We start from the raw sequence: 24,721 nt of genomic DNA, 5'->3' as shown, positions 1-24,721 counted from the left end.
CTGGTAGGTGGAGAAGGACAATGAGAAAGTCTCCCTGATGCAAACACATTTGGCAGGAAATTAAAAATGCCTTTTCTTGGATACCAAGCCACAGCCTGTTTTAAATATCAATGTGGCCTCACTTTGGTTTCTTTTATATATCAAGTCCTTTCCTTCCATCTTTTATTTAATGAAATGTTATGAAGAAGTTTGTCCCGGAGCAAGAAAACACCAAAAAATAAAAGACTCTGAAAAAAAGTTCCCATTTCCTCAATTTGCTTTCCTCACCACCACCAACAATCCAAGACAAACTGAGGATCAAAGAAATAGTGATTATGATTAGATTTTTGCAGGTGGAAGATTCCAAGCTTCTAGCCACAATTTTGAGGTCAAGAAAAATCAGGATCACATAATTTAAATTCAGATAAAGTGGACATTTACTGAGTTTCTAGCAGTGATAAAAACACAAAGCTTTATAGATATCCCACCCAAACACAGAACATGGTACCTTTTCAATTCTGTTTTCCTGAGATTTCTTAAAGTAGATGGTGGGAATCCCAAGTTCGGAGGCAGCTATCCACTGCAGAGTGGCTCGAAGCTCAGCATCCGGACACTCTGGCTCCAGGTCAAAGTTGATCACCAGCAGACTCCTCTGGGGGCTGGCTGGTCCCACAGGCAGATTGGAGGCACGTTCTGAGCACAGACACAACCACAGCCTTACTCCCCTTTCCAAAGGGATATATCCCAAGCAATTGTGTGTCAAAATTATGGGAATGTGGCTTACCCTCTATGTTTTCTGACTGTCCTTTAAGAATCTCCTTTTCTTCTACTAATTCACTTTGGGAGAAAACAACAGTATATGGTTGGTAATATTTAGGAAGAGTAAGCTGTAAATGGAAGATGAGGTGATGGGTCTTACTGATCTAAAGGCTTCTGAAGTTCTGGATTTATGGTTCATGTGATGTAATGCGGGGGAAATACCAGTGTGGCTGTTACGTAGCATTACTGGGTCTGCAATAAACATCCCCCTCCACCAGCAACAAGAAAGGCCAGAGAGCCTGAATGATTTTAGTTGGGATAATTGTTGTGGGAAACTGAGAGATGATTCTTCTCTTCTCTTCAACCTCCCTTCCATAAACCTTCACAGGTGTGAACAGTCAAGGAGAGATTTTTGTAGGTAACTAGTTCTGATTTGGAGATTTATCCTTCTCCTGCATTTTACTTGTCATTTAATGGATTATACGTTTCTATCTTTTCACAATATTTTTTTCCTATATTGTGATAGCAACATAAGCTTGAATTTTAATATAGAAAATATATTTTGCATGCATATGGTTCTTTGATCTGAAATAAGAGAAAAGACAGTCAATGAATTGCAGAAATTAAATTGTACAGCAAAATATCTCAATTAAAATTTTTCTTCTCTTTATTGGGGAAAAGTGTAGTAGGTTGAGGGTGGTCTAGAACAAGGGACTTGTAATGGAAGTATTTCATTAGATACAGTAATGTTTAATGTTAGAGGTGTTTGCATATAGTATATACTTATTACGGAGCCTTGTACCTTGGTGGGAGGACTCAGTAAATGCTTCCAAAGTGAGAACATATGGCCAACTGCTCAAAGGATGTGACAATCTTGAGAAGCCTGTGGTTGTCCTATACTTTTATCCTGTATAGAAATCAGAGTACAGATGCCCTTCAAAAATGTGTCTTTTGATGATAGAGGATTCTTTCTTATTCTCTGCTACTGCTAAGATCTGGCTGATAAATTCCATGGAATTCCTGATGTTGAGAGAAAGAATACAGTCACTCTTTCATTCATACCTAAGTATTTGTAGACATGATAGTTTTTTAGGGCCTAGATTTTGTTCTAGATCTCTGTGTGAGTGACATAAGTGATATGACAAATGGCAGGTACAGTTTCTTCTATTAAGGAGCTACAGGATCGTGAGTATGGGAGGTAGTAGTCTTGGCTCCCCCTAAATACAGGTTTTCCCTGGGGTCATAGGCTCATACTGCAGAGAAAGTTAGAAAAAGTAGCTACACAAATGTTTATTGGAGGAAAAAAATAGATTTACCTTAAAGTAGTTTTTGTTTATTATTCGGTCCCCTTTAAAAACAAAACAAAACTAAACTAAAAACAAGATAATATGTACGTTCATCTCTGCTTGTGAATAATAGGTGTGTGAAACAACAAAGGCTGCGTTGCAACCTTCAATCACTGAGGAATATACCTGATTAAATGGTGATATAAAAATGCTTTCAATACGGAAAGTGGTCAAGGAAATAGGTCAGAGAGTAACTTTAATCTTATACCTATTTATTATTTTTCTGAAATTTCAGAAATTTCCAAATCGTAAGCTATGTCATAATAATAAAAAATATATTTCAACTCATTTAATTTTCCAGAGTAATCACAAGTTCTAGAAGTAGTCCTGACCTCATGTTGCCCTCTTTTTTGTGCTGTAGTTTATGAAGTACCTGTCTTGCTTCTCTAAGTGCTTTCTTCCTTTGGTATTTCAGAAGCCCCCAGATTACGGGAAGTGTAGTTGCTGAGTGACAATGACACATCTCCATCATGGCGGCTATTTGAGATTTGACGTATTTCATGGTAATAACCCCACGTGTCTACATGTAAAGGAAAAGCTGTTCACACTTAATTCTATTGAAGTGACTACATTCTATAGTGAAGACTACGGAATAGTCTCCTTTGATTGGCATGGTACAATTTAAATGGATTTTTGCTTCTTTGTGTCCAAGTAGGTAAAATGACATACACCTCTGTTCTATTGATAAGCTTTATCTAAAGTGATTATTCAATAGGGTGCAGATTTTTTTTTTTTTTTTTTTTTTTTTTTTTGAGACAGAGTCTCACTCTGTTGCCCAGGCTAGAGTGAGTGCCATGGCGTCAGCCTAGCTCACAGCAACCTCAAACTCCTGAGCTCAAGGGATCCTCCTGTCTCAGCCTCCCGAGTAGCTGGGACTACAGGCATGCACCACCATGCCCGGCTAATTTTTTCTATATATATTTTTAGCTGTCCATATAATTTCTTTCTATTTTTAGTAGAGATGGGGTCTCGCTCTTGCTCAGGCTGGAGGGTGCAGATTTGAAAAGCAGAAAGCAGGTGGTGGCAGGGTGGGGCCTATTCTAGGCCTGCAATCTTGCTCCAGTGACATGGAACCGCGGCAGTACAGACATGATGAATCTGGTGGTTGGGCACAACCTGAATGACCAAAATGGATTGCCAGATGGAATTGGAGTAGTGGTCTCACAATCACTGCATCTCAGTGGCTACTTACTTAATCATGGGAGGAGATGGCATGTTTTCCTGATAAATGTCCAGGTCCATAGTGCCAAGACTGCTAGTGGCACTACTGTTGCCATTGCTGACAAAGCAAAAGTTTACACATTAATGCCCGTCTCCACCCCCTGGCCATGCTGCCGCTGACACTGATGTTCCACTGTTGTACCCGGTCTTTCCTTTGGTCCCCAGAAGAATATTGCTTTGTGTTTGGGACTCCTAAATTCATATTTATTTCTGACCAAATCAGGGGAAGACATAACAAGACACAAATTTAATAGGCTAAGCCAATAATAATAATAACAAATAAAAATTTGTAGTTTCTGAAGCTATGTCACAACTGGTGGATCATATTTAATGGGTAGTAATCAACATGCCTTTTTTTCTTCCTCATTCAGTTACAGTGAAGACATTTAACTATCGGCAAGAGGCTTCTTGCTGTTGGTACACCTGCAGAGATGAAGAAGCTTCTGAATATGCTGACTGGGGAGATACCAGAATTCTTATCTACCTGTTTCTTGGATTTTGATAGAAACCAGTGGGCTCATGGTCTCCGTTTGCCATTCATGGAATTTTTCTCAGGGACATTCCATAGGACTTCATAGCATGTGCATCTGGCTTGTTGTTTTTCTGTGAGACTATCGAATTTACAAGTACAAAGATGGGTAATATCAAAGTTTTACCATGCCTTTATATTACTATCTTCAACAGAGCAACACTTGATACCTTTTGTATTGTAGAGAAGGAGGACCACATATGGCATCATTTTTGGAGGCTGCATGATCAACATATGGTCTAGTTACTAGCCTAGAACTTACTCACTGACAAACAGTAGAGTTGAGCCAAGTTTTAGTGGCTCTATCTGTGTTGTAAAATGGAATGTACCCAATTTTACCAAACCCACCAAGTCTCCTCATATCTTTTCTATTTTCAAAGGTGTCTCTTCCAAGCAAGATTTTCAAAGGGTGGGCAGTGGTATGTCTTGTAATGGGACAGTCTTCCCTTAAAAATACCATGAGTAATCAACTAGACTCCCTCAGTGTTAAATTATTGTCTTAGGTTTTGGGTGGGGCATTGAATATATTGAAAGATTAAAACATGATGACTCTAAATTGTACTGGAGATAATTAACTCTATAAACCTCTGCTGTGAAGTCCAAAGATTCAAGTTCTCTTTGCTTTTTGTTTCTATCTTGTAACATTTACCACTAGTTTTTGGGATTTAAGACAAATTGTTTAACATTGTGAAATGTTCTTAAATATAAACAGACTAAACTGCCAGGGATAAAACTTTCAAAGAATCATACATACACCCAGATGATTCCGAATTTCATTTTCTAATTGGTCTCTCTGGATTGTCCATGGACTTGTTGGTCTAATATCAAAGAAAACTTTGGGCAGAAACATACAGATTCTTTTAGAAGTTCCACCTCACAGAGAAATAATTTTTAGTTCATGTCTCCTGATTGTCTTAAGTCTTTCCAAATCTGATCTCTCCTAAGCTTCCCCTCCAGCATTTCCAGAGGAACAGTACAGAGGCCAGGGGAGATACCGGTTAGGAACAGCCAGGCCAAACAATACAACACAGTGTGGAAACACTTGCCTCGTGTAAACCCAGCCTGTGTTACATCGGAAATACAAATGAACCAGGAAGTATAAAACACACCAGGTGCAATAGCAGCTCTCCATTAAAAAAAATCGCCATTGTCATCATTGAATGCACTAGCTGCGGCTTGCAGGGAAGGGAAAACACAGCTAATTCTTAACCTTGGCCAAGGTAATTTAAGCCATAACTGGATATTACGATACCTCTCAGCACAAATCATGACAAGCTGGGACTTTGACCTAGCGGCAGCTTTCCTTTTGGTTCGCTCTCCCCCTATTAGAGACCCTTTGTAGAGAACCACTAAAATGCGTTTTTGGAATCTGTGTTAAGACCAATTTCCCTGGAAGTGAAGTGAAGAGCAGGTACCTCAGGGATCGCTCGCTGAGCTGCAGAAAGCTACTTGTGTCATCTGGGTTGTCATCCTCGTTGGCCAGCTGGGACCAGCTGCCTGTGCTCTCCTCGCTGCTGCTGGGAGGGTTGGGGAACTCGTCAGGGGCTCTGGCATCTGTAGACACTTCTGCCTCTGGTACGTCTCTGGCATCAAGGCTGTGACTGTGGACAGCAAGATACTATTACCAAGAGGGGAGGCACAAAACCAGACTTTTTACGGAGGTCGCTCTGTTGAGCCCAGATAAGCAGGATGTTGTTGGACACAGGTGGAGTCTTTCTTTAGGCTGACCCTTCTGCTGATGCCCCAGGTCCCAGTTTGCCTTTTGGGGATACTCTCCATCAGCCAGGTTCTTATCTCTTCTATGGATCTCTTTCTACTGACTCTCTCCATGCATTTGAAAAACAGGTTTGCAAGCATCCTGGCTTGCAAAAATAAGAACTATTGAGGGACAGTGATGTTTAAAAAGAAGATATGCAAAGTATTTCCCCCAGAGATGATGATTCAGAGGTTCCTGGGAGAGAAGCCCAGAAATCTGCATTTTTAATCAACCACCCCTGGTGATTCTAAAGCAAGCGGTGGTATGTGGGAATGCCCTGTCCAGTTTGGGTGCTTTACCAAGTCACTTTTCCTACAAAGTCCTCTTTATTTTGAACTTGCAGCCACCTTTTACTCCTTCCCCTCCCTCTGAAACCAGTGATTTATATTAGCACCACCTTTCTGAATTAGTGCTTCATTTTTAGACCAAGTAGCTGTCCAGTGCTGTTTAACCCTTGATCTGACAGGCCTTTTTCTTTCTCGATCTCCTCCGTGGCTGCCCTGGGAATTTCTGCCTCTCTGGTCCCCTCCTTGCCTGGAATCTGGTTCTCCATTTTTCCTTTAAGTGTAGCTACAGCCAGCTCCGATTCCCTGCCCTCCTTTCCACAGTCTGTCTCTAAGTGCTCACATCTACTCACCTGTCTATAAAAATAGCTTCCCAATCTGGGCCTCAGCCAGGACCCTCCTTTTTCAGTTAGTCTTCTGCATCTCTCCAGTCTGTCTCATTAACATCTCAAGATCAATAGATCTAACGTGAGTTCTAATCGCCCTCGCACCCTCTTCCTGATATTAAGGTGTGGCTACGTCCAGCAGGCTGTGCTGCTGACACTTCATGAAAGAAGGCCCTTAATAAGCTTGGTTTTCCTTTCTGAAATGTTGAGATTTTTTTCCAACATGGGCAGGCAAGAAGCGGGGGAATAAATGCCATCAAAGACAGTAGTTACTTAAATTCAGAGGAAAGAAAGTTCATTGGTAACAAATGGAAACAATATACGTATTCCCCCAAATTCTGTTAACACCAAAAGTATAATGAGGTTCATAATTTGGAAAGGAGAGCTGTATTGCTCATAAAGGGTCGCTGCCTGGGGTGGCCGTTCCCGCAGGCTGGAAAGCAGAGCCCCGGGCCACAAGCCAGGAACATGTTGTTAGAGGCAGAGACAACGGGAACAGGAATTTACACTGAGTAGGGTGGCCAACTATACATATTTAACAAGCCATAGGAGCTATGGGGGGGTTATGAATATTTATGAAAAGAAGAACACGGGCCTGTGCAGTCATGCTTTATACCCCTTTATGGGGTCCATTCACCTAGCAGGGGGCTTAGGATTTTATTTTTAGTTTACAAAGTATAAGTGAACCAAGGCCTGGACACAAAAAAGAGGGTTCCAACGTCATTTGTTTGCCTAGTTAAAAAGTAATTTTCTGGACTAATTCCTTACTAAATTAGAACCTTCTGTTATTACAAAAATTTGTTCCAAGATATTTCTTACTAAAGAAGTTAAATCTCAGTGATTGACATTGAACATTCCGATTCAAAAATGAGTCTGTCAGTGTATTTTACTTTATCTCAATTTCATGCTCTATTTAAAGTAAATCTCATGTTCCATGTCACATAACTTGGAATTGAGAATGAATAATCATTATCTGAAACACCAGTTTTCATTTTCTTTTGAGAGAAATTTATAGTTTTGCTCATTTATTTATGAATAATGCACAGATTTGATATGCAGATGTATGCAGATGGCTTCCTACTTCTTACTTTACAGTTCATACACAGAGATTTAGAGGACCTTATATCCTGTCAAATTCAACTGTATTATCTCTCACTGGCAGGGACTTCAGCAGTTATCTAGTCTATAGTTTACATTAGGGTTCACTTTTTCCATGTTCTATGGGTTTTGACAAATGTGTAATGACATATATCCACCATCATGGTATCACACAGAACAGTTTCACTGCCCTGAAAATCTTCTGTGCTTCACCTATTCATCCCTCCTACCCCAACCTCTGGCAACCATTGATCTGTTTTTGCTGTCTCCATAGTTTTGCCTTTTTCGAGAATGTCGTATAGTTGGAATCATACAGCATGTAGACTCTAAAGATTGGCTATTCTTAATAATATGCATTTAAGGTTCTTCTGTGTCCTTTCATTGCTTGATATCTCATTTTTAATTTTTTTTTAGTGCTGAATAAAATACATTGCTCGGATGTACCATAGTTTATCCATTTGCCTACTGAAGAATATCTTGGTTGCTTCCAATTTCTGGCAATTATTAATAAGGGTGTTATAAACACCTGTATTCAGATTTTTGTGTAGACGTAAGTTTTCATGTATTTGGGTAAATATTAAGGAGCATGATTGCTGGATTGTATGGTAAAAGTCTGTTTAATATTTCAAATAACTGCTATACTGTCTTCCAAAGTAGCTGCTTCATTTTGCATTCTCACCAGCAATGAATGAAAGTTCCTATTGCTCCACCTCACTGTCAGCATTTGGTGTTGACAATGTTTTGGATTTTGGGCATTCTAATAGGTATGTAGTGGTATCTTATTGTTGTTTTGATTTACAATTCCCTAATGACCTATAATGTTGAACATCTTTTCATATGTTTATTTGCTCTGCGTGTGTGTGTGTATGTGTGTGTGTGTGTGTGTGTGTATATATGTATATATATTTGATGAAATGTCTGTTCACCTCTTTGGCTGATTTTAAAGTTTTATTTATAATTGACAAAAAATAATTGCATATACTTATGGGGTACAATGTGATGTTTTAATACATGTATACATTGTGGAATGATCAAATCAGGGAAATAGCATATCCATCACCTCAAATATGTGTCATTTCTTTGTTATAAGAACATTTAAAATTTTCTCTTCTAGCTATTTTGAAATATACAGTACATTAACAATAGTCACCTTGTCGTGCAATAGAACACTAGAACTGATTCCCTCGTCTAACTGTAACTTTGCACCCATTGACCAACATCTCTCCTTTCCCCATCCCTCATCCCCCAGCTGTTGGTAACCAATTCTACTCTCTACTTCTATGAGTTTGACTTTTTTTAGATTCCACATATAAGTGAGATTATACAATAATTGTCTCTCTGTCCCTGACCTATTTCTCTTAACATGATGTCTTCTAAGTTCATCCATATTGTTACAAATGACAGAATTTCCTGTTTTAAAAATATATTAGAAAGCTATACATGAGTGGATTAATAAAATGTGGTATATGTATACCATGGAGTACTACTCAGCTATAAGAAACAATGGTGATATAGCACCTCTTGTATTTTCCTGGATAGAGCTGGAACCCACTCTACTAAGTGAAGTATCCCAGGAATGGAAAAATAAGCACCACATGTACTCACCATCAAATTGGTTTCACTGATCAACACCTAAGAGCACATATATGAATAACATTAATTGGGTGTCAGGCAGATGGGAGGGAGGGGAGTATACATTCATAATGAGTGTGATGTGCACCATCTGGGGGATGGACACACTTGAAGCTCTGACTCGGTGGGGGGGCAAGGGCAATATACGTAACCTAAACTTTTGTACTCCCATAATACGATGAAACAAAAAAATATATTAGAAAGCTATAATAATTAAAACAGCATGGTACTGGCATAAAAACAAATACATTGACCAATGGAATAGGATACAGAACCAAGAAGTAAACCTACACACCTATAGTCAACTAATTTTTGACAAAAGTGTGAAGAACACACAATGGGAAAGGATAGTTTCTTCAATACATAGCATTGGGGAAACTAGATATCTACATCTAGAAGAATGAGAATGGACCCTTATCTCACCCCTTATGCAAGGATCAATTAAAATGGATTAAAGATTTAAATGTAAGATTTGAAACTATAAAAATACTAGAAGAAATCATAGCTGAAAAGGCCCACAATGTTGCCCAGTTTTTAATCAGGTTGTTTATTTTTTTAATTGTTAAATTTTAAGAGTTCTTCATATATTTTGGATACTAGTCCTTTGTCAGATATATCTTTTAGAAATATTTTCTCCCAGTCTGTGGCTTGTCTTCTCATTCTCTTGACAGTGTCTTTCACAGAGCAAAATTTTTAATTTTAATTAAGTCTAGCTTATGAATTCTTTCTTTCATGGATTGTGTCTTTGTTGTATCTAAAATGTCATCACTATACCCAAGGTCATCTACATTTTCTCCTACATTATCTTCTAGGAATTTTTTAGTTTTGTGTTTTACTTTCAGGTCTGTGTTCTGTTTTGGGTTAATTTTTGTGAAGAATGTAAAGTCCGTGTCTAGATTCATTCTTTTGCATATGAATGTTCAGTTATTCCAGCACCATTTGTCAAAGAGACTATCTTTTCCCCATTGTATTGCCTTTGCTGCTTTGTCAGAGGTCAGTTGCCTCTATTTGTGTAGGTCTATTGTTCGGCTCTCTATTCTGTTCCACTGATCTACTTGTTTTTTCTTTTGCCAATACCACAATGTCTTTATTACTACATCTGTATAGAAAGTCACGAAGTCAGGTAGTGTCAATTTTCTGACTTAGTTCTTTTTCTTCAATCTTGTGTTGATTATTCTGGGTGTTTTGCCTCTCCATACTTTAGAATCAGTTTGTTGATATATGCAAAATAACTTGCAGGGATTTTGATTGCGATTATGTTGGACCTTAGTTCAAGTTGGGAAGAATTGATATCTTGACAATATTGAGTCTTCCTATCCATGAATAACCTTTATTTTTAAAAAAATATTTTTGCTGGATAAAGTATACTAGGTCAACAATTTTTTTCCTTCAGCATAGTAAAAACGTCATTTGTCTTATAGCTTATATTATTTTATTTTTTTATTAATTTTTTTTATTTCATCTTATTATAGGGGGTACAAAAAGTTCAGGTTATATACGTTGCCCATGTACCGCCTTTCCCCCCAAGTCAGAGCTCCAGGCGTGTCCATTCTCCAGACAGTTTGCATTGCACTCATCATGTAGGTATACACCCATCCTCTCCTCACACCCCCCCTCCCCGAGTCAGTATCTTCAAGCGTGACCATTCCCCAGACGGTGCACAATGCACTCATCATGTAGGCATACACCCATCCCCTCCCCCCACCCCCCACCTCAGTCTGATATCCGATTGGTATCATTCCCAGATGTGAATTTAGGTGATGATCAGGGAAACCAATTTTCTGGTGAGTACATGTGATGCTTGTTTTTCCATTCTTGGGATACTTCACTTAGTATAATGGGTTCCAACTCTCTCCGGGAGAACCAAAGAGATGTCGTATCACTGTTTTTTCTTATAGCTGAGTAATACTCCATGGTATACATATACCGTAAGTTACTAATCCAATCATGAATTGATGGGCATTTGGGTTGTTTCCATATCTTTGCGATTGTGAATTGTGCTGCTATAAACATTCGGGTACAGGTGTCTTTGTAGGAAAGACTCTTACAGACATTGGCCTAGGCAAAGAATTTATGAGGAAGACCCCTAAGGCAACCACAGCAACAACAAAAATAAATGAATGGGACCTGATTAAATTAAAAAGCTTCTGCACAGCCAAAGAAACAGTCACGAGAATAAACAGACTACCTACAGAATGGGAAAAAATTTTCGCATACTACACATCGGATAAAGGACTGATAACAAGAATCTATTTAGAACTCAGGAAAATCAGCAAGAAAAAAATCAAACAACCCTATCAAAAAGTGGGCAAACGACATGAATAGAAATTTCTCAAAAGAAGATATAAGAATGGCTAACAAACATATGAAAAAATGCTCAACATCCCTAATCATCAGAGAAATGCAAATCAAAACCACAATGAGATATCACTTAACTCCAGTGAGAATGGCCGTTATCAAAAAGTCCCAAAACAATACATGTTGGCGTGGATGTGGAGAGACAGGAACACTCATACACTGCTGGTGGGACTGCAAACTAGTGCAACCCCTGTGGAAAGCATTACGGAGATACCTTAAACAGATTCAAATAGACCTGCCATTCGATCCAGCAATCCCATTATTGGGCATCTACCCACAGCTTATATTATTTTTAATGAGAAATCTGGTATTTTTGTTTGTACATCTCAGTATGCAATGCTTCTTTTTTTCTCAGCTGCTTTTAAAACTATGTCTTTATCACTGGTTTTTACTAATTTGATTATGATGTGTTTTCATGTGCTTGTCTTTTTGTTGATTCTACTTAGAATTCATTGTACTTCTCAATTTGTTAGTTTACAACTTTCATCAAATCTCATATTCATGTGTATCTTTAAATCTTTGAGCATATCTCTAATAGCTATTTAAAGTCCTTATCTGCTAATTTCATCTTCTCTGTAATTGCTGGATAGTTTTTATTGATAATTATACTTCTGGTTATAGATGACATTTATCTGCTTCTTTGTATGTGAAGCATTTTTCTTTTCTTGGATGTTACATTGCAAATTCATGTTGGTGAGTGTTGGATTTTGTTGTCTTTCCTTCAACAATGTTGGACTTCATTCTAGGTTAAGTTAGATTCAGTTCAGCTTGATCTCTCTACTTCTTGCTTTTAAGTGTTTTTGAAGAACTTTAGATAAGCCTTTATTGTTAGGGCCAGTTTAGCCCTAATTCTATGGTGTGATGCTTTTGATGTCTCTACTAAATGCTATGTATATTTAACATGGATTCTTAACTTTGGCTAGTTGGAACTAAATGTCTGCCAGTCTTGTGTGAGCGTATGGAACTATTCATCTTACAACTCTCTGGCTTCATGGAGTTGTACTTATGTATGCATGACTCAGTATTCAGCAACAGGTTGAGGGGATCCTGTGCAGATTTCTGGAGCTCTTTGTCTGCACATCTCCCTCCAATCTCTGTTTCCTCACCTCAGAGTGCCCACTGAAGTCTGCTCAGGTTTTCCCTTTTTGCACTGAAGTCTGAAAAGGGAATCCAGGCAGAAAGTGGGAGCCATTACTGGGCTCACCATGTTTATTTCCCTTCTTTCAATGTGCTGCTTGTTGTACAATGTACAGAACAGTTGTTTCATACATTTTTCCTGTCATAGAATGAGCACTCAAATATTTGTTGGATGAATAATTTCTTTCTTGACACAAATGTAAATGAATATGCAACTTAAAAATATGTTTCTCAAACATAAGATTATGTCAGCAAGTATTTTTTTTGTAAGAATTATGAATATGTGCCTCAGACAGTGGCCTAAAAATGTATCCAGGACACGACACCCCTCTACCTCTGAACAGAATTAAGAGTGTGTATATCACTTATCATATTCTTGTGTGGAGGTGGGTAGAACTGTTTCACAAGGAACTGAGTTTTGTATTTAGCTATTTTGACTAATCAAATCATATAATAACATCTCAGAGCTTAGAAAATGTAAACTAAATATGGCTAATTTTATCCCTGGCAAATCCTGGGAATTCTCTTGTTTTAATAAAATTCTCATACTGTTCATGACAAATTTCTCTTGGAAATGGTCTCCTGGAATAAAGGTAACCACATGCCCTAACCCCAAACGATGACAACACCAACCATAAATTAAACACTTATTGAGTATTGACAACAGGATAGGCACTAAGTTAAGAGCTTTATTTGCATTTCTTTATTTAAAACTTAAAAATCCTCCTAGGATGTAATTACTATTATTTTCCCCACCAACAGGTGAGTAAACTGAGGTAAAGAGATTAGGAAACATTCTGAAGGTGACATAGTTATAAAGCTAGTTAGTGAAGTCCATGTTCTATAACAATTCTTTATATTAATTCACAAAGAAAAAAATATGAAATATTTAGTGCTTATGTTTTGGAAGCAGACCCAGGTCTTGAGTTTCTAGAGCAGATAATTCCACATGCTTTTTTGCTTTATTAGTGGAAAACCAAATCAGAAGTCCCTATCATGAGTTGAGAGGATGTGTTCTTGGGTCATTATATGGAAAAAAATCTAAATCAGTTGGAGGCTTTATTCAGATATATTTCCAAATTCTTTTTGAAATATCCCTGGGTTGTACCTATTTTAAGGATAGTATCAGTAACATTTAATTCAAAATTGTATAATGAAGTTTTTTCAACTTCAGTGACAATCACAATTTGATTTGAGCCTACAAACATGAATCGTGTTGAACTATGAGCTTATGAATGTTCCCTAAGTAGGTCACCTTTTTGTCTAAAAATTTCAGCTGGGTTATGATCTCTGTGTTTAAGTAGACTCTAAGTCAGGTACCTGGATTCTATAAGGGGTTTCCATTTGCTTGTATTTCAAGTAAGGTAAATTTAAAGAATTACACATTGGCAATTTTGTCTCTTTACCTCGTTGATCACTTTTTAAAAACTTGTAATTCTCCATACTACCTGGATCAAAGTCTTAAATACACATTGTCTATCGCTGGAGAATGACTGATATATAAAAACTTGTCTTCATCAGCTCAGCCTACTGCATTTGATTCAGCTTTGTGTTATTTTGTTTGTATGTGTTCATGCTTTTTCCCTGTCACACCCTTTCAGGGTTTCATCCAGTTGGAAAGTTAAGTTCTTAGTTCTAAGTGGCTAAGAAGGATATCCTTAGATCCACCTGAACTATGTGCCAAATACACCCAACCACAGCTGCAACCTGTCCTGATGCCCTCTGATAGGGAGCATCAGAACATGATGATAGAGCCTTTCTGCTTCCCTAGAGAGCTGCTGAGACGTGGTGAAGGCTGTGTTCAACTTGCTGACTGCAGCTAAACATTTAAAAATCACAGGCTGTTTGTCAATAATGAACAATAGGCATATGCCTCTGAAAAAACAATACAGGCTATTTCTCCAATGTATGTTTTTCAAGGCCAGTAGCTTAATTTTTGACTTTGTTTTCCTGTTTTGTTTAACTTTAAAAGGCGAAAGATTTATACGATCTGAAGAGAAACCAGAGTATTGTTTAACTTTAGATATAGACAAAAAATAAAGAAATGATATGATGGTCTCATATTCAGGAATCTAACGAATTTTCTACAGAAAATGTAAGTTGTAAAAGGAATTGACACTTTTTTAAGCAGCCTGAGAGAAATAATTACCTTGCTTCAAATTCAAATTGCATTGTCAACTACATTACAATTTTCTGGAAAAGAACTGTCGAAATGACAATACTCCAATGTTGCTTTGCACTTATACTTGCAGAATTACACCATGCATCTGAAGGGCCAGCCTTTGTGGGACATGGTGTCCTTGCCAAGATCTTTAGAATAAGACAAAAAAAGAAAAACTTGAAAGAAGAGACACTAGGGAGAAGAAAAATGAGGGGAGAGAAAAATGATGCAAAAATATTTAGTGTCAAATTCCCATGCTAAAATTTATTTAAATTTAGCTGTTTTCAAATGAATAAGTTGGCATCATTAATTATTAATTATTACTTGCTTGAAAATTGCCATGAATGAATTTTAAAAGTTAACCATGGGGGGAGATTAATTTTAATGGGAAGAATGATACTTCTGTTATATAAATGAATTCAATCTGTTTTGGAGATTTTAAAAAGAAATTTACTTTCCACTTTTTGTTACAAGTGCATATTAACCCTGGTCATCATTTTTTCCCCCTCTGGAATTCAGTTCTTGCATCAGTAAAGTTCCTTTATGTCTAAGATTTAGAATAAATACTAATCAAGATGCACACTCCAGTCACACGCACCCTCTCTAGTCCAAGAGATGATTCACTCACCTGTGGTTTTGACAGACGCTCACATCTGCGTCTCCACCTCTCACCCCATCTGGGACTTTTTCTTCATTCAAATGCTCTTCGGCTTCCTCTAGGGGGCTGCTTTCGGAAAGGCTGTGTTTGGGTTCTCCAGCACAGGCTTCCTTCTGATCTGTTTCTATCTGAATCAAAGGCACTTCCCTTGAGCAAAGAGATTGTCTGGTGTGGTTTAGAGGGACAGCATCATGACACGAGGAAGTTTCCTTTTTAGCATCTAAACTGCTGTGGCTTGTAAGAGGAGCAGTTTTGCTTGGACATGACACTGGAATATGTTTGCTTTCAGTAACGGAGTCTCTCCTGGGGTAATCGACAGGCTCCTGAACGCGCAGGGTTGGGCCGCTGTGCACCCTGCTCGCGGCTAATTTATTTGCACATTTCTCCCCTTGTAAGGGACCAGGCACAGGCTCAGCAGCCGCGGCCTCTGCGTCATCCACAATAATTTTGTTCTTGCGCATGAGGGCCTTGATTGAGCTTGTCCACGTCTCGTGAATTAGCATGTTTGTGATGTGATCAGTCCCACCTCTCCGATACAAGCAGGAGTCCGATTGGCAGAGACCCGACGAGGAAGCGCTACCGACTGGCTGCACGTTTAGGAAATCTTGCGGGCAGCTCTGAGCAAAGCCGTCTAAGGAGTTGGCTTTGATGGGCGCGTTGACTGTCAACCCGGCACATGGGGACCTGCTATCCGGCACCGACGACTGTCTGTAACAAAGCGGGGACCGCAGAGAGGGGGACAGCAAGCCAGCCGTCCAATCCTGGCTGCTTCGTCTGGACGAGGCGCTGTCCTTGCTGTCTCTTTCGACGTCCCTGAGCATGTACCTATAGAATTCCTCGGTGATGCTCTCCGTGCTGGACTGCTTAGAGGGGCAGCTCGGCCTCACGCTGAGATGGTCGCTTTTCCGGCATGCCTGTTGCATCGCTGAGCTCAGGATGCTGCTGGCGTTCTTGCCGGCGTAGTAATCCAGCAGTAACTCAAACCCTCTCCCTTCACTTTCCATCTGGTTCACCATGAACCGGGAAAACTCGTCGGTGATGCTCTCGCAGCTCGACTGTTTGGAGACCGAGCTGGCCCTGCTGACTGGCTGGCTTAAGGTACTCATTAAGCCCAGGCTGTTGACATAGGCCCTGGCTTCCGAGTCCTCCTCGGGGATGCTTTCGCAGCTGGAGGCCGTCAGCCGGCTCCACCTGTCCCCACTCAGTAACCGATTCCGGGGATAGCTCTGGGCTTGCCACACGCCGTCCACCATGGAGAACTCCGTGAGGTTCATGATCTTGGCGGTCACTTCATTTGCAAAGATATTGACAGAATCCGGGATGTCCTCAAGGTTCATAGACTCGTCCACAACCCTGTTCATAAGCTTCTCCTTAAGCTCAGGGTGCTCATCTGTCTTCCTCTTGATCTCACTGAGCCGGGGCGGCTTGTGTTTCCTCACAGCAGCCCCACCCGCCTGGCTTTCCTTCTTTCTCTTCAAGGATCGGCAAGATGCGTTGGGTGTAACCAGAAACTCACTCCCTCTTTTCCATGCACAAAACCAGGGTTGTTTCCCATTGGAGTTGTCAAGGCAAATCGCTGCTATTTCGGTTGCCATGGAGACCACCGTCTCGGCTAATTCTTCGGCAAAGTCTGCAATGCAGTAGATGTCTGCATGCTTTGCTTGCAGCATGGATTGAGCAGGAAGCGGCAAGTCATCCCCTAACAAGGACAGGTTACCGTGAGCTTCGTTGTTTAGCGGTGTGGCACAATTGTACTTTTCTTGGGCATCTGGGTTGATACTGTCCTCAGCATCCCGGGAACCACTCCGGCACTGGCCTACTGTCAGTGACCTTTCTGCTTTGAAACAGGCTCTGCATTCATTGTCACCATGACTGGGTGTCTGATGAGGGCTTTTTGTATCCTCTGCCACCATTCCTTTCAGGTGTATTTCCTTGGGGGATGTTTTAGCAGCCAAAGAATCTGGCACTCCGTGACTACATGATAATTCAGATGGCAGCATGGGGTTCTTGAAGAGACCTGGCCTCATGCCACCCTTGCGGTCTTGCTTTGGATACATGTCATCCACGAGATCATCGCTAGGTGGATAGCTGCTGGAGTGTTCAGTGGCTTTTGTTCGTGCTTGACCAGCAGCCTGATCCGATGGGTGGTAGCCTAGTTCTGTCTCCTTGGAAAGCACAGTGGAATGTTCACCAAGCTGTAGGATATGGCTCATCTTCTTGAACGTGAAGCATACCACATTGAAGAGCAGTTGGTTTGTACTTTCCATTAAGGTGTCCAGAGTTTCCGAGGAATGCCTGCCATCATTGGGGTCGATTATTTGACTTTTCTGGTGAACTTCATCAATGGAATGCTTCAGGATCACATTGGACAGGGTCTGTGCCAGATCATTCCTGAGGACATTTTCTGAGCATAGGGTCTGAGGCTTTGAAGCAGTTTCTATGATTCTCCTGTTCATGGATTCCATGAAGTCTCCAATGCTGTTGTAGGTGTTAGGCCTTGTTAAAACCAGAGCAGCTTCCTTGAGCAGCCCCTCCACAATGACTTCCTTTCCCAGCTCCATGCCTCTCCCTGTTGTTAAACCATAAAGTGGCGGGGTTGCTTCAGAAGACTCAGTTGTAGGTAAGAAGCCACTTGGAGCCACAGGGCACGTTACCTCTTCTTTTTCACCCAGGCCACAGACAGCAACGGCACTCGCCACCTGAGTCATGCCACACAAAGCAGATGGAAAGGAGTATTCACTGAGGGAAGGCTCCTTGGCTGCAGGGGATGCTTGAGTTTGCAGTGCTTCACTGTCACCCAGTGGACAGTGTGATACTAGGGCCTCTTGCTCCATTTTGAGTCTTTCTGTGGCCTGTGGACTGGAAATGGTTCCAATTACAGTGGCCGCACAAGCTAATGCTACTTCTAGAGCACTCTGGGGATGTCTGCTGGAGTTCTCTCCAGAATGGACGCCTGAGGTTTCCACAGAGACTTCCGTCTCGGGCGACGAGGAGATGCCTGGCTCCAGGGCAGCATCGCTGCCATCTGGACTCTGGACAATGACAATTTTGGGGAGCTCATTCCATGACCGAGGGACCACAATATCTTTCGTGGAACAGCAACTGGGAAGCAGAGCACTTCCTCCAGACACACTGACTGCAGATTCCTGGAGTACTGTAGGCTGAGACTGAGATAATCTAATAAATGCATCTTGCAGCACGGATTCTGCTAAATTTGTGGCATACTCGCCAGTTGCGACTTCTCCGTCTTGTCCAGGAGGAAGAGAGTTTCTTGCATCTTTCTCGTCTCCTGGGTCCAGCTGGCTGGCCTGCTCAGTGACAGTGCCACATGCAGAAGGTATCTCTTTAACCATCATAGAGAAATAAGCATCACTTGGAATATGCAGTGCCTGTGATTTTTCCACTTGACCTTTAAAGATTTCTGAACAATAACAATTTGTGGCTGGTCTCTCATTCCCCACAGCCTCACCTTTCCTCTGTGAAGACTTGGCTGAGGGACCCAGACCCTGCAAGGGCGTGTTCTCTGCTAGGTTTTCCGGAGATCGTTCTGTTTTAACAAACGGTGTATGATATTTTCCAACGTATTTGTCTTCCAAAGTACAAAGCAACTTTGCCCTGTAATTCCATTCCTCCTGGGTAGCTTCCTTTGGCTTTTTACTCTCCAAAACATTGGCTGAGACATTTATATTTTCATAACCTAGTGCAGAGAAAATGAAGATCACTATCACTTTTTGGATAGCAGGTTGTCATGAATCTAAAGTAATAATTACTTTCTAAAAATACCTTAAAGTATCAACTATCTTTTTTTCTTCAAGTATAGCATTTTGAATATTTGTTTAATAAAAGTGAATCTGAAAAGGCTTTAGAATTTCGTTATGGAATGCCAGCCAATAAACTGGCTATCAATGTGGGATACATATGCAAGCCCTAGAGTAGGAGAAGTTGTTTGGGCAACTGAGGGCTCACTATTCTTTAGGGAAAAGCAACCCAAACAACTGCATCTTAGAGCTTCCCACTGGGTACAAAGGGAGGAGGGAGGATGTTTAGAGCAACATAAGTAGTGGGACCTGTTGCAAAGATTTGCTCTAAAGTTTACATAGGACTTTCCCCAGGGATGGTGACAACAGCATCTGGGGTATACCTTTCTCTGTGGCTAAAAGTGAGGAAGAGGAAACCATTGTTTATTGAGCTTTGTTAATCAGTCAACAGAAAGAGCTGAATAAATGAGTGCTAAGCACTTTCCTGGGTTATCTCCTTCTGTCCTCACAAAAATGGTTAGCTATAGGCACTAGTACACTCCCAAATTACAGATAAGGAAACTGGGGCTCAGAAAGATTCCATAACTGGCCCCAGGTCTCACAGCTGCAAAGTGGCAGTGCTGAGATTCAAATCCAGGCCAGCCCAACTTGGCTCCAACTAAAATATGGCTTGTATGGAAATCTCAGGGAAGTTAACTTTCCTCCCAGTGATCTCCCCCATCTCTTGGCAGGCAGGAGGATTTCTCTTTAAAGCACACAGATTTCCTTTGGCATCCCTAAGGCATCCTTGGGGAGTCTGGATCCATCCGACCATTAAGTCTGCTAAGTGCATTTGTCAGCATCTTCACCGGTGTGCTCTCCTCCTCCTTCCTTCCTTAACATTTAGCAAGTAACGATTGTGATGTGTCAGCCAAACTGACGGGGCCTGAAACTTTTCTGAAATCTCACCCAGACATTTTTATATGGTGACTAATTTCAAGATGCACATTTGTTTTATTGGAAAGTTCTCACCATTCCTATATTCTTCCACCTCGCTTTCCTCCTCCAAGTGCTCAGACGCGGTGAGAAAGTCTTCCTCAATTGAGGATAAAGAACAGTTTGTGTCATCCTCCAGTTTCAAGACGTTTGTTTCCAGGTGGAGCTGCCGCTCCTGCACCAGTTCCAGACCAATCAAAAATTTGTTGATTTCAAAGATGATGCAATTGGTACTGTTTGGTCTATTACCTCTTGCACATTGGACCAAGCAGATATCTGGCAGCCAAGGGCACTAAAAGTGGAGAGAAAAGAAGGCATTTAAGGAAAATAAAAGACTATTGCCTCTGACCTTTCTCTTTCCACCAACCTCTCCCGTTAAAATGAGTGGGGACCTTTAAAATATTTGAAATATCTTCTGAGCGTATATTGATGGATTGCTAGGAAAAAATTCAAGTGTTTGTTTGGGAACACAGGGTACCTGGGAGAGAGTTTGATTTAGGGGAAAATAGACCAGCTGTATTATATATTTTAGTTTCTCCTGGTCATAGCAAAAATTGCACTGGGCAAAGTTAAATAGGCAAGGAAGATTTTATTAAAGGCTATTGAAATAGGGAAGAGAGGTCAGAACTGAGTTGGACCACAACTTCATTGAAACAAAAGGCAACATGGTGGCTTTATTCAATGGAACAGTAAACTTGTATCTTCACAGCAGGAGGCAGTTTTACAACTTGGAGCAAGGCTCTCACAGACGTTAGGCTCCTGTGTGCCCACAGAGACTGGGAGATCGGGCACTATCTTCCTTGATGATTTATATTTCAGAGACAACTTCCAGGTCCAAGTTTTACACACAATCCTGTGTGTGAAGTCGGCAAGAGGCTTTTGGAAAAGATTTACCTTTTAAAGGGGCAGGGAAAGGGAAGGAATTTACAATTATATGTTTGCTAGGTTGAATGTTCTAAGAAAAGGGAGGTCAGGGTCTAGAGTTGGGAAGAGCCTGTCTAGAGCTTGGTCAAGCTGAGGCGAATGTTAAGGTGGTCTTCGTCACCTCCCTTGATGGATGGAAGATCTTCAATGTGTCCTTGGCAATTCAACTTTCCTAATCCCAAAGAATATCTGTGTTGCTTTTGTGACCCAGCATCATTTACTCTTCTTGTTCTCATACCCTGGGGAGCACCATTTTCTTTCTCACTCACAGTCCAAGTAATTCGCACAGAGTTAACTCACCCCCAACTCTAGAGGCAATCATGTGACTCAGGTCTGGCCATCTGAACAATGCATTCCTCAGGCCATAATGATAGGTTCAGAAATGGGCATGTGACATATGACAGACAATAGGACACAAATGAAACTTCTGCTGGGAGCCACTTGGGAAGGACATTTACTTTCTTTCTCTACTTGACTCCAAAAAGATATATTGCCTCCTTGTGGGAAGAGCTTGTCTGATAATGGGGCCAAAGGAGAGAAAGCAGGAAAGAGGCCACAAGAAAATCCATGTCCTGATGACATTGTTCAAGTCCCTGTATCTAATCAACCCACTGGAGACTTTTAGTTACCTGACACAATGCATTCTCTTTGTGCTTAAGCCAATTTCCTGCCATGTTTAATTAAGAATCCTAACTGGGATTAATCAGAGTCTAGCAAGTTTATCTCAAGGTCAGATGTAATTAATGTCCATACCAATTTCCATAGAGATAGTGAAAGAAAGCTGGGATTTCCCAGTAATACGTGTACTTGCCAAAAGTTAGGGGAAGTGCTCTATAAAGCAGAAGTGCTTTTAAATAAATGTTAATTGTATAAAGAAAAGGGAAATAAAATCTTCACTCTACTCTATTTCAAAGGCAAAATATACAATTAGTTGACAAATCACAAATTACTTAGGATTCATGTAAAATTTATGGTACACAAGCCTCATGAGTAGCTGCAAAGTCAGGAAGATCTGATTACCTAGAAATAAAGCCTCCTCATTTATTAATTGTCTTATCACTTTGCTTTAAAAACAATTATTATGTACTTTGAAATTTGGAGATAAAGCATTTTCTCTGAAATAAGATTTTCCAGAGGACAAATATAATTTCAATTGTATTTTTTTGGAAAATGTTGGGTTTCTTAAATTATTTACCCTGCCTCCTTTTTAGTAACAAAAACTAAAATTTGTTTTAGACAAAGTGCTTTTTACCTATTTCATTTCATTCTTCAAAGTAATCCTGTAAAGTAGAAATCATTATTATCCTGATGTCACAGATGGGCAAACCAAGGCTCAGAAAGATCCAGATCCTCTGGCTTCAAATCCAAAATGACATTTATTTTGTTTTTTTTGCTTCCCTGGCTAGCAAGATTCAAGTTATAATAAACAGTGGAATTCTTGCTTTATTAATGAAAACTGTGACACTGTTATGCAGATATTTGCTCAGGCCAAGGGCCAAGAGATATTGCTTGTCTTCTGCCTTAATTTAGTAGGAAAGGAGCAAAGCTTTTGACTCCCAGGAGAGTTAGTTTTCTACTTGGGCTTCTCTATCTGAAGTTTCATTTGTTATATTGATGAGTATTGCCCTAGATGAAGCAAAAACATTTTAACTGGTTGGTAAGAGCTTAACGCCAGGGAGTAGCAGCAGAGGAAATATAAACACAAGTCTAAATATTATTTCTGGTCATCATGGCTTTGCCTAACATAGACAGAATTTAGGACCATTTTCTGTATTTTTTTCAGAAAACTAAACTTTTCACTAAGGAAAAAATATTATTAGATTGATGTCTTTTTTTTTTTTTTTTTTTTTTTTTTTTTTTTTTTTTTTGTTGAGACAGAGTCTCACTTTGTTGCCCAGGCTAGAGTGAGTGCCGTGGCATCAGCTTAGCTCACAGCAACCTCAGACTCCTCGGCTTAAGCGATCCTACTGCCTCAGCCTCCCGAGTAGCTGGGACTACAGGCATGCGCCACTATGCCCGGCTAATTTTTTTCTATATAGATTTTTAGTTGTCCATATAATGTCTTTCCATTTTTAGTAGAGACGGGGTCTCGCTCAGGCTGGTCTCGAACTCCTGACCTTGAGCAATCCACCCGCCTCGGCCTCCCAGAGTGCTAGGATTACAGGCGTGAGCCACCGCGCCCGGCCTAGATTGATGTCTTGATTAGCAAATTGTAATGGGCTGTGGGTAGATCTTCACAAAACATCTGGAATAGAGCACGAAATAGTGGATGATCTTCTGGGCTTTTTGAGATTTTGAAGGGTTGAAGGATAAAAGAAGACTTAAAAACTGATAGCAAAACTGAAACCCAAGGAAGAACAATTTGATAGAAAGTAGATGCCCATCATTTTACTTTGGAGCTATTTTATATCACTATAATGTACGTTATATATATTTGTCTTGTAAATTAATTAAACAAGTTTACCTATTTACCTATATTTCTTCAAAATAGTGTTATAGCGATTTATGCAATAGGAATGAACATTAATGCATTGAATGATAGTGATAGTATTTTAGTTTCTACTTTATTTTTAATAACATTACTTTTTTTCTGTGGATTTTATTCTTTGGGTCCAGGAAATTCCCTTTCCATCCTTGGGGCTGCCATCTTGTATACACTAACTTGGCTAGTTTGATATTTCCTAAGGAATAAAGTAACATCCAGAAAGATGATATTGTGGGATTCTGGGATCACATGGTATGAATAAGAATTTTGGTATTGTTACTAAAAGAGAAGATTATTCTGTTTTTGATTATTCAGTAGAAAAACCAAGCTAACTAATGAATGCCTACTGTGTCTAGCAACATAAATTTGAAAAGATAATAGAATGTAGGAGTTGATATAAGGGAAGCTCTGTCAAACTCTAAAGGGCAATATTAGTGGAAATACAAATGAAGATTATTCTTGAATACAAATACATTATTGATTCTTCTTCACAGAGCTTATGTGTAGCATCTGTTTTGGGTTCATACTAACTTATGCAGAGCTAACTATAGATAACTTATCATTAAGTGAATGGCTTATCAAGAACTTATATTTCGTACCTGTGAAACTTCAAAATCTGCTTGGAGATTGCCAGATGCTAAACCACTTAGGAGGACAATTTCATTTTCTTTTGGCTGTTGCACATTCATGGAGCTGATAAGTTTTGGAAGATCTGGTGAAACGTTGACCAACTTCTGTAAGGCAGGAATCTTTATTAGTTTAGATGATTTCTATTCACTTCCAAAATGCTACTCATAAACTACTTTACCTGCAAAAATAATTTACTCATAACTGTTCATACTACAGATTACATAATCTACTAAGATTATTACTAGAAGAAATTTTATAAAATTAAAGCATAAGCATTTAGATTGGAATAGAAAATTTAAGCTTTAAAAACTTTAGTTGTAATTTTCCAAAGTAAATATTTAGTATTAATAATTACTATCACACCATATGTATAAACAGTACTTTGGAAAATTTTCCCTCTTAAGACCTTGAATAAGATAATTGTCTACTAATAATCTTCTGTTATAATAAAGTCAAAATAATTAAAAATTATGACTAACATTGATTCACTCTGATTATATACCAAGCACTATGCTATAAACTATATTTATGTTAAACCTTACTTCATTGAATCCTCACAACAACCCTGTATAGATTAGGTACCATTATTACTTTCATTTTACATATGAGCAACCTAAGGCCCAGAGAAGATTAGCAACTTGCACA

At 39.7% G+C, this 24,721-nt stretch overlaps 1 protein-coding gene across 1 annotated transcript in view; it reads right to left on the bottom strand.

Moving 5' to 3' along the window:
• SPHKAP (SPHK1 interactor, AKAP domain containing) overlaps nucleotides 1-24,721 on the bottom strand; it is a 102,185-nt gene that overhangs the window by 6,656 nt on the left and 70,808 nt on the right. The window contains exons 4-10 of the mRNA XM_069474064.1: nucleotides 24,046-24,180; nucleotides 20,074-20,329; nucleotides 15,275-19,001; nucleotides 5,250-5,435; nucleotides 3,277-3,363; nucleotides 764-816; nucleotides 488-672 (exon numbers count right to left, since the gene is read on the bottom strand). Coding sequence (XP_069330165.1) covers nucleotides 488-672; nucleotides 764-816; nucleotides 3,277-3,363; nucleotides 5,250-5,435; nucleotides 15,275-19,001; nucleotides 20,074-20,329; nucleotides 24,046-24,180 — 4,629 coding nt within the window. The remainder of the gene's footprint in view (nucleotides 1-487; nucleotides 673-763; nucleotides 817-3,276; nucleotides 3,364-5,249; nucleotides 5,436-15,274; nucleotides 19,002-20,073; nucleotides 20,330-24,045; nucleotides 24,181-24,721) is intronic.

This window comes from Eulemur rufifrons, chromosome 1 (genome assembly GCF_041146395.1).
Source record: "Eulemur rufifrons isolate Redbay chromosome 1, OSU_ERuf_1, whole genome shotgun sequence".
NCBI classification, from domain to species: Eukaryota; Metazoa; Chordata; class Mammalia; order Primates; family Lemuridae; genus Eulemur; species Eulemur rufifrons.
The sequence above is the reverse complement of the archived record's forward strand: the minus strand, read 5'-3'. Positions and strand labels throughout refer to the sequence as shown.